This window comes from Pseudophryne corroboree, chromosome 10 (assembly GCF_028390025.1).
Source record: "Pseudophryne corroboree isolate aPseCor3 chromosome 10, aPseCor3.hap2, whole genome shotgun sequence".
Lineage (NCBI taxonomy): Eukaryota > Metazoa > Chordata > Amphibia > Anura > Myobatrachidae > Pseudophryne > Pseudophryne corroboree.
In genome coordinates, this window is record NC_086453.1 from 223642718 (window position 1) to 223653700 (window position 10983).

A 10983-nucleotide genomic window follows, 5' to 3' on the forward strand; every position below is an offset into this window, starting at 1 on the left:
AGCATTATGAAGCCACACTTCTTCAAAAAAGGAGTACTGCAGATATAAGCACATAGGCCCTCATTCCGAGTTGATCGGTCGCAAGGCGAATTTAGCAGAGTTACACACGCTAAGCCGCCGCCTACTGGGAGTGAATCTTAGCTTCTTAAAATTGCGACCGATGTATGCGCAATATTGCGATTACTAACTACTTAGCAGTTTCAGAGTAGCTTCAGACTTACTCTGCCTGTGCGATCAGTTCAGTGCTTGTCGTTCCTGGTTGACGTCACAAACACACCCAGCGTTCGCCCAGGCACTCCCACCGTTTCTCCGGCCACTCCTGCGTTTTTTCCGGAAACGGTAGCGTTTTCAGCCACACGCCCCTGAAACGCCGTGTTTCCGCCCAGTAACACCCATTTCCTGTCAATCACATTACGATCGCCGGAGCGAAGAAAAAGCCGTGAGTAAAAATACTTTCATCATAGTAAAGTTACTTGGCGCAGTCGCAGTGCGAACTTTGTGCATGCGTACTAAGCGGATTTTCACTGCGATGCAATGAAAAATACCGAGCGAACAACTCGGAATGAGGGCCATAGTTCATATTAAAGATGACCAAATTGTGCATATATTTTATTTATACGTGTCATAGAATACAGAGTGGTGTAGAAATTAATTTGAATTGGGTGTTGTAACGAGTTGGGGAAACAGGCGACAAAAGACAGGCGCTGGGGATCCTGGCGGTCAGCATACCGACCGCGGGGGTGGGTGAGTGTAGCAAAGCCCCTTGCGCTCGCCACAGGTTCTATTCCCACTCTATGGGTGTCGTGGACACCCACGAGTGGGAATAGTCTCTGTGGGTCGGCATGCTGTATGCTGGTATTTTGATCGTTCGGGATACTGTCGGTGGCATGTTAACTACCAGGATCCCGAGCGCCGGTCACATGACCGCAACTTGTTGGAACTACAAAGACCAAAATGTATTGTTATTTATTTAGGATTCTGATGCACTGCAACCAGGGCTGTCATCAGAAAATTGTTGGGTGTGGGGGGAGCGTGCAACCCCATCCCCACACACACACACACACACACACACACACACACACACACACACACACACACACACGACCCCCCAGCCCCTCCCTCCCTCCCTTCACTGACCTGCCTTCTTCACTGACTATGATCCCCAGCATTCCTGGTGAAGCTTCTGGGTTCTGTAATCAGGATCCATTGCTGTTTACAGCCTGAGCACTAGCAGGCAGCCAAGGTGGCATTATGAATCCGACGCTGGCCGCAACCAAATTGGAGCTTATGGACAGGCAGTAAATCAGGAGCTATAACAAATCCAGGACCTGAATTTACAGTTCACAAAGCAGGCTGATGTAGAGATGTGCCCTGTGGGCACATCAGTGGTGCTGTCCCTGGCTGGGGACAGCGCTGGGGCAGCTTGTCTGTCCCCAGCGCTGGGTGCGTGGCGGCGGCGGGTGTCCGGTGCAGGGATTACCCTTTTCCCTGCACCGGACCGGAGGCTGCGGAGAGGTTCAAATGTTGGCGCCCTCCGGGAGCCAATCGTGGCTCCCGGAGCGGCGGCCAATCGGAGGCGGGCGCGGCGAGCCAATCGGCGCCGGAGCGCAGAAGATAGTCCGGCGTGGAGGAGAAGACGACGGCCGTGGGAAGAAGAGCTCCGGTGGCCGCTGAAGAGGCCGGAAGACGTCGGGCTCCTGGAAGAAGATGTCCAGCGGCGGCTGGATGCGGCGAGGAGACGGCGGCGCCGCTGGCCAGGACGGGCCAGCGGCAGAAGAGTTCATCCAGGCCGAGAAGCGCTGCAGTGGTGGGAAGCAATTGAGCTGTGCAGTTCCCCACTGCAGCCTTCTCCACCGCAGGTAGGCCCTTCTAAGGTGCCCCCTTCTCTCCTCCCTAGACCACCGGGTGTTCGGGCATTAGGCCCGTGGGCACAGTCAGGCCCTCCCGGCCCGTGGGCATTTAGTCGGGCCTCCTGGCCCGTGGGGCATTTAGTCGGGCCCTCCAGGCCCGTGGCCACGAGTAGCCGGGGAACCCCCCAGCCCGGATAGGCAGGCACTAGGCCTGGGGCACAGTTGGGCACTAGGCCCTTAGGAATAGTCAGGCCACAGGCCTGTGGGACGGTTAGGCGGGCATTAGGCCCGAGGGGCATATCAGGCAATAGGCCTGTGGGGCATTAGAGGGCATTAGGCCCTAGTGTATTCTGGCCGAATAGGGTAACATAAGGTGACCCTGGGCGCTAGGCCCAGGTCACCCAACTGGTGACAAGTTAGGCGGGCACTAGGCCCGTGGGTGAAGTCAGGCCTCCGGCATGTGTGCAGTCAGGGGGTGCTAGGCCCAGGGAATAAGTTCCCCCGAGGTGAATAAAGGTGGCACTGGGCACTAGGCCCAGGCCACCCTGAGGTATTTAGGTAGGCAGGCCTGAGGCCCACATAAGGGAAGGTACAGGAGGTGGGTAGGCTGTGCGGCGTCCACCCCCCAGAGTGTAGGTAGGGATCTAAAGGGACCGCACCGTTTGATGTTGTACTCCGATGTGTGTGTTGTTACCGTGCAGGGCAAAATGTTGTTATAGAGTTTGTGCATAGTTTGTGTTGCACCACCCACACTTGAGCCAGTTTGAGGGCTTTGTTTATGTAGTTAGTGTAGCGGATGCACACTAGGTTAGAGTGAGGCCCTGCACGGCTGTTTCTCTCTTTGCCTCCTTACAGGGACCTGTAAGTGGAGAAGATCGGAGTACAAGACGTAGGACGGTGAGTAACATCGGTCTGTGTGTTCCTTCTGTGTGTGTCCCTATCTGTCTCCCTTCCTTCAGGGCGAACGGTGAGCCTTGCACGCCGGTGCAAGGTAGAATTTCCACCTGGTGCGAGAGTGCCAATAGGTGAAATTCGGGCTCTGAGGCGGACGCCTGGGATGACCCTCACCTAGCCCGAAAGCACTATTTTTCTCTGGGTCGGAGGGCGTTTCGGTCCACAGTTAGGAGGACGGCACTCAGCAATCTCCTTCCTCCTAGGTCGTCGTGTCCGGGTCCGACGGAAGATTTGCCAGGTCCGTTGAAGGTTCCGGTACCTGAAGGTGAGAGAGAGCGGCGCCTGGTGAGTACCGAAAATACACCTGCACGGCAGCAGGCACCAGCCCACCACACGCGCAGCCGCACCTCTTACACTGACTAACTGCACCCGCTTCTTTTAAATAAGCTGAATAGACGTACTCTATTTAGCTATATGGAAGACTAGGTAGGCATAGTCCTCCTGCACAGAAGACTATATGGCTCTCAATGGCACCCGACTTCAGGTAAGTGAATAGACAATGAGGACAGGAACCCCATAGTGTAAGAATGTTAGGTTTACAATTATACTGCTGTGTATAACTATATCTTGTGAGCAGAACTCAGTCTATGCCAAATTGTTGTATTACTCACCTCATATAAAAATGCAAGCACAGCTAGGCCATTGGGCTTGTCCTTGGCTTCATCAAAGGTCTTGTATAGTTCAGAGTTATAGTTCACAACGTGCAGCTGTAATCAAAAGTTAAGAAAGAAAAGGGGCATCAGGATAATCACACTACACTACAAGGAACTCACATTGGAAGAGATGCAGCACTCACCTCTGCCATGTATCTCATCCCATCAATAGTGTGCTCAGAGCCGCTGGTTTCCAGATCAAGGCCGCCCCAGTGCAAGTGCATTTGTACTGCAGTGTAGGTGTGGGGAAGTCCAGCCTTAATTTGCATTGTAGGTGGAAGGTCTATTTCCACTGGATATGAGGAAAAAATAATAATATGTATGAGAAGTTTAAAGAGTGGAAGATTAAAAAGTAGTTGACGTTAATAGTTAGAGCATGGTAAATCAAAATGGATGCAAATGAATAGGGGGGTGTAATAATTATCCTGGATATCCTAGTTAGAACACAGCTATGCGCTTCAATATCAGGGGTGTTTTCTGCAAGCAGAGTACACTAAGGGCCCTGAGCAGTTTAAGATAGGTCTGTACTTCTGTTTTAAGTAGCTTTAAACATGTCACCTCGGAATAAATTCTGCAACTACACATTAAGTGTATGCAGCTTGCATTGATATTTGCACATCACACATCTATGTACTAAATTATATTTTTATTATGTATTTATTTTACACATCACAAGGACATTTTACTCAAAATACAGAATTCCCAAAATGGCATCATTTCTGACACCTCTAAATCCCCATCAGTTTTAAAACAATATCAACAAAGACGTTTGTTACATTCGAGGAGTGTTTACTGGCATTAGCTTTGTGTACAGTATGTACCCTTTACAGGTGCATGTTGGCATCTCCTCTTCATGGTGGTGGGCAGTCATTACTCTCAATGGGAGCAGCAGACAATAGCTTCACAGGTAAAGGTGCCCATACACCTACAGATTTATCTTCCAATCTGGCTGGTTGGAACGAAAATCTGGTAATGGATGGGAGCAACTGACAGTTGACCATTTGAAATGGTCAACTGTCATTTGCTGCCATCCATTACCAGATTTTTGTTCCAACCAGCCAGATTGGAAGGTAAATCTTTAGGTGTATGGGCACCTTAAGAAGTTGCCAACAGCTGCCCCTTAATGCCAGTGGACGGCACTGTAAGTGGGGCACCATTGTGAAAATAAAGAATCTGAATGGGTCACTGAGCATTACAATATATTATCGGGAAGTGGCAGCTGTAGGTGATTTGACAATGCACTAAAACATGTAATAATAACATACAGCATTAAGGGGTAAATGTTTTCCCTTCCGGTATGGGGGAGAAGCAGTATCAGCACATGTTATGTTCCGCAGATACCGCTTTTCCCCATGTATGATGGCTGTGGTGCCAGCACAGTGATTCCCTAGTTGTGGCGGGTGCTGGCTCCAGACTGCGCAGGGGATTTCGCATGAGTAGCGTGTTCCCGCGCATGCGCGGTGGAGCCGGCCGGGCAGGGAGACACAATGCATCAGCACTAAGCTGAGGCACTGTGTGCTCAGGGGTCATCGCCGGAGGCTTCAGCAGACAGGATGTTAATACATCTTGTCAATGTCCCTTCGTAGGAGACGAAGCAGGAAGTATTATCGTGTCGCTATAATACATTTACCCCCAAATGATTTAATATATTTACACAGGCACACTTGGGAGATGTTGCGGAAAAATTATTTCACAGAAAGGGTAGTGGACAAGTGGAATAGCCTCCCATCAGAGGTGGTAGAGGCTAAGACAGTAGAGCAATTTAAACATGCATGGGATAGACATAAGGATATCCTTACAAAGAAATAAGGAACAAATAAGGTTAGTGATAAAAAAAAATAATATATAAAAAAAAAAAAGGGGCAGACTAGATGGGCCAAGTGGTTCTTATCTGCCGACAAATTCTATGTTTCTATGTTTCTATGTTCCTTTGCCCAGGAACCTCTGTACACAGCTTACTGGGTGCTGCAATGAATAGACCCCTTCCAAGTAAAAGAGTGACTTTGGAATAATTTACCCATAAGCTAGCAACTCTGTCTTGTGTGCAGAGAGGGCGCTAATGAGCTAGATAGGACATTACTATGTACTGGGACAAATGTGGGTATATTTAGTAAGAATATTTTATTATGTGAATAATATCCTTTAACAAATTTATTTTTATGTTACGATAAGAATATCTGCATAACATTTGTTAAGCATAACAAAGTGCAGTTTTAATAATTAACACTAACAATTTTCAATTGAGTTATGGGCCTATTCATTATCGAGGGCCAAGTGGCAAGTGCAAGTAGCAATGGTGGATACAAAATTACCGAAACAATTCAACATTTATCCAGTGGGAGACAGCCAATCTGAAGATCAGATAACCCCATCACTGCTATTTTAGTCTGACTTGGCAGCATTAGCAAGCATGTGGGAAGAGGTGGGGTGGAAGGTTGCAGAGTTGGTCACCTACAACAAGCCCAGAGTAGTTAGTACCCGCTCCCTCCCTCTTGGCGCCATTGTGCACACCTAGTATCAGACATCCGGAAGTGGAAGTTAAACAGGCACATAGTAGGCGCAAAGGTGTAATCATTACTCAATAACACATTTTAAAAGATCTACAGGTGAAGCCAATTAATTCACTTGCAATTCTGTGAGAAGACCTGGAAAACATGAATTGTTTGGGGTCCCGAGGACAGAATTTGAGAACCTACAGTTTCAAGTTAAATGCAGTGGCTTATTCATTATGGGTGCAGGATATGCGGTCTGTAGACCTACGCCACACAACCAGCACCCAAGAATGACCACTGTGACTGCCCATGCGGTGCTCCAATACCTATACTCGTTCAGCGGCAGTGGCACCATCTTTCTGGTAATATGTTCGAAAGATGTCTCCACACAGGTGCTAGCAAAGGCACTGTTCCAAAGCCTTTGCGCTCTCCTATGCATCTTTCTGAATATACAGTATCACTGGAAAGTTGGTACAGTAACCAACTCCCCCCCAAAAACCTGGATAAAAGCCTACTTTTGGCTGTTCGTTTTAAGAACTTGATCCTTTTTGATACAGTTTTGTAGATTTCAACTGACAACTAATTAAAGTGATTGTAATCTTCCCTCTCCTCATCTTCCTTTTATATATTCTTTCCTGGAAATAAACACATCTTTTGACACCAGTTATATAAATTATTAATTTGTTACAGGTAATGGGTCAGGCAAGACTACACTGACACGCCTCTGTACAATTGCAGTACTTATTTATAGTGCAGATTGTGGTTAGCAAGGACTACTGTATCTAATTATTAGAAAGCAGCAATATCGAGTGGAAGGAGTCAATTTACATTGGCAGTACAATAAGAAGATAAGGTCTTGTATAAAATGTCCGCTGGAGATGTGACCAAAACCACCAGAGATGTAGCCACACCTACCCCCATCCCAATATGCATTTTGAGGAGTTGTGTAAAACAATAGCAAGCATGCTTGTCCGAAAATACCATTTTTTTCCGGCAATCGGGATCTTTACCCTTTGTTAAATATGCACCTTAGTAACTGTTAACTTGCGCATCTGTGTTCAGTGGACATCAAAGGGACTAAGATGTAAATTATTTACTCATTCTGTGGTAACATTTACATACGGAGTACAACATGCTGAACTCTTCCAAATCCCTTAACCTTTAAACGGCCCTTTAGTTACTAAGTTATTGTGCACTGCTCTCCAATCATGGATTTACATAGTCAACAGCACTGGGAACACAAAGGATGAGTCTACTTTTACTAATATAGATGTAACATACTGTAGCAGTGATATATTATAATCTTCTTACCTGTAACTTTTAAAAACTTCCTAATTTGTTAGAAATTTGAATATTGCACAACCTTCATTACTTGTCTTTAACAAAAGACCATATTATATCATATTAAGATAATTAAAACCACCGAAGACACCAACTTACCAGAGTGACCATTGTTGGACACATTGAAATATCCATGCAATGGTCCTTCATAGCCTTGTAAATCCAGGGGTACCAATTCCTTATTATAAACAACTTTCTTCCTTTGGATATCAATGGGTGACTGGTGCTTTGCTGCACACAAGGGATACTTTTTCCCCCAGTTTGCTTCATCTACTTCTCCTTCTGTGTAAATTTATAGTCACATTCATTAAAAGTTAATCATTACCCATGATTTATATTTATATCAACATTATATGGATGAAATTATATACCTGCGAGTGCTGTTTTAACCAATTTGCATCCCAGTATCCGTAACGGGTAACTGTGTTTTAACTTGAATATTGTCAAATTGGCTTAAATAGCAAGCAGCTTTCTGACACAGTTTATTGTAATAGAGAAGTGAATTCAAAACACATACAGTACAAGAGGGGTAATTCCAAGTTGATCGCAGCAGGAATTTTTTTAGCAGTTGGGCAAAACCATGTGCACTGCAGGGGGTGCAGATATAACATTTGCAGAGAGAGTTAGATTTGGGTGGGTTATATTGTTTCTGTGCAGGGTAAATACTGGCTGCTTTATTTTTACACTGCAATTTAGATTGCAGATTGAACACACCACACCCAAATCTAACTCTCTCTGCACATGTTATATCTGCCTCCCCTGCAGTGCACATGGTTTTGCCCAACTGCTAAAAAATTTCCTGCTGCGATCAACTTGGAATTACCCCCAATATGTACAAAATGTCATTAGAAAATGTATTTCAGCCATAAGGCATACTGTTCGACCTTATGTATTTTCTACATTAGTTTTTTTCATAATCAAAAATAGCACACAACACAGAAAAACAACAGCTTGTCAAATATTTGCACTTTTTACATACAACAGGGTGAGGGAAATATTAAACTTGAGATGTACAGTACGTTAGGCAAAGTCCATAACCGCCCAAAACTAAGAATTCTACAGCAAAACACAGCAAAATGTCACGAACGATGCTAGTTATTCAAACATACTACAATACATTACATATCAAAAATGTCAAATCCAAGTATTCAGGATACAGAGCTAGCAGTGGATCTAGGCATGAAAGCATCTTTCCAGACTATCCTATACATAATGATTTTAATATTCCAGAGTATTGTGCTACAGCATCACATCATGAACTTTACTGCAGCATTAGAATGCCAGGACTCCCATAGGTCCCACACCTGTTAGCGTTAGGCTGAGGCTTGTCCGCTTACCTTGGTAAGTCCATTCTACCACATGGGAGCTACAGACTATAAAACAAAGAGAAAGCAGCAGGTATACATTAAAGTCCATAGTTATCCCCACAGCTGGAGCCTTGCATGTGCCTTTGGTAGGAATTGTGATCTACCTTTATTCTACAGCTTAGTATGTGTAAATAGTAATTTAAAGTCTATGAAACATGATTCCTCCTCCCACTCCACAAACAGGCTTACCACCTCTCCCCCCACCCCACTATGCTTTTATCTATTCCAGGGGAACGTGAGTTCAGATGAACTGCGCAGTTGCCCTAAGAGGATTTTATTGATTGACACACACTAGCTTGTTAGGTTTTATCAGACTGGTTTCCAGAGTTTCTGTCAGTCATCATTCTGTCTTGTGTTATTATTAATCTACCCAATAAACATTGGTCTACTGCATGTTTTTCACTTTGTGTATCCAAATATTCACTACATCTGTGACTTGGCATACAATTACTGCAACAGGTAATTGCATTTAATTTATACTGTAGAAACGGAGATTTTCCAACTTGCAGAACATGGCCTTTGGACTCTAGTGTGTGTGTGTGTGTGTGTGTGTGTGTGTGTGTGTGTGTATGTGTGTGTGTGTGTGTGTGTGTGTTTAGTGACAGAATAGGGGTCAAACACGTTATGCAATTACTAACATTGCTCTAATAACTTGTCACAATAACCAATAGGGTATGTAGTCAAAATGTCAACATATACAGTGTCAACAGTTATAATGTCAACATTTGCAATGTCAACTGTTTTTGTCGACATTGTTAAAATGTCAACATTAAACATGTTGGCATGTGCAGAAAGTCGACATGTAAACTGCCGACATTATGCACAGACTGTCAGCCGAGGGAGTCCCATACCTCCCAACATGACCCTTTCCAGGAGGGACAAAATGCTCTGCTCCTGGCCTTCCCTCTTAATTTATGATTGCCTTCACCTGTGTTGAACTAATTAATTCATAAGAAAGGTGTTACAGCACAGGTGATGACAATCATAGGATCAGAAGGAAGTCCAGTAACACTAACAGTCCAGGTTTTAGTGACATCCTTGACGAGTGGTTGGGAACCCCTGCACTAGGGGGAGGGTTAGGGCAGGCATTCCCAGTCTATGTCCTCAACGCACACTAACAATCCAGGTTTTAGTGATAGCCGTGCTTGAGCACAAGTGACTTAGGGGGACATTTACTAAGCAGTGATAAAAGCGGAGAAGTGAGCCAGTGGAGAAGTTGCTCCATCAACCAATCAGCAGCTCTGTATAATTTTATAGTATGCAGATTATAGATGTTACTTCAGTGCTGATTGGTTGCCATGGGCACTTCTGCACTGGCTCACTTCTCCGCTCTTATCACTGCTTAGTAAATGTCCCCCTTAATTAGTACCTCAGTTATTTGATTTAATCTTCTGTGTTGCAGCCTGGCTATCACAAAAACCTGCACTGTTAATGTGCCTTGAGAATACTCACCACTGGAAGTTCCATTTGATCCGCTGGAAGTCCTCATCAGTTGTCTGCCGGAGCAGGGAGATATTGCTGGAGCTACAGGACATGGGTTGGTCTTCAGTATGCCGAATGTCGGGATCCCGATGCACAGTATACTGGCGCCGGAATCCCGACACCCGGCATACCGACAGCTATTTTCCCTTGTGGGGGTCCACGACCCCCCTGGAGGGAGAATAAAATAATGTGGCGTGCCACCGTGCCCGCAGTGTGGCGAGCGCAGCGAGCACGCAAGGGGCTCCTTTGCGCTCGCCATGCTGTCGGTATGCCGGCGGTCGGGCTCCCGGCACCGGTATGCTGGTCGCCGGGAGCCCGAGCGCCGGCATACCATACTACACCCCAGGACATGACATACTGGTTAGCCACCTCTAGACCACCACTGACATATTGTTTACATTCTAATCATTCTAATTGACATGAATAGAAAGATTAAATACGTTGGGACTATACTTACCTAGCTGGACCTCATTGATGGACAGATAAGCATATTTTTATTGTTTTCCTGTATGTACTTCTTCCTATTTATCACCCCCCTTTTTGTAATAAATATATTTTATGAAATTCAATTACCTGGAACTTAAGTGTATTTGAGTGATATTTGGGACACAAGTGTGGTTCCTAAAAAAGGGTCTGCATTACCTTACCCTTTGAAATGCAGGGTTGCACTGTTTTCTATAAATAGGTTTACTATTTGGCATGACACATTGGGGGTCATTCTGAGTTGATCGCTAGCTGCCGTTGTTCGCAGCGCAGCGATCAGGCTAAAAATTCTGCACATGCGTGTGGGGCGCAGAGCGCATGCGCGACGTACTTTCACAAAAGCCGATGCAGTTTTACACAA

At 45.6% G+C, this 10983-nt stretch overlaps 1 protein-coding gene across 1 annotated transcript in view; it reads right to left on the reverse strand.

Annotated features, from left to right (window-relative positions):
• The window catches only part of CA6 (carbonic anhydrase 6), a 42114-nt gene extending 33259 nt beyond the window's left edge, over positions 1-8855 (reverse strand). The window contains exons 1-4 of the mRNA XM_063943105.1: positions 8628-8855; positions 7390-7572; positions 3601-3749; positions 3416-3511 (exon numbers count right to left, since the gene is read on the reverse strand). Coding sequence (XP_063799175.1) covers positions 3416-3511; positions 3601-3749; positions 7390-7572; positions 8628-8706 — 507 coding nt within the window. The 5' untranslated portion in view covers positions 8707-8855. The remainder of the gene's footprint in view (positions 1-3415; positions 3512-3600; positions 3750-7389; positions 7573-8627) is intronic.
• Between the last annotated feature and the right edge of the window lie 2128 nt (positions 8856-10983).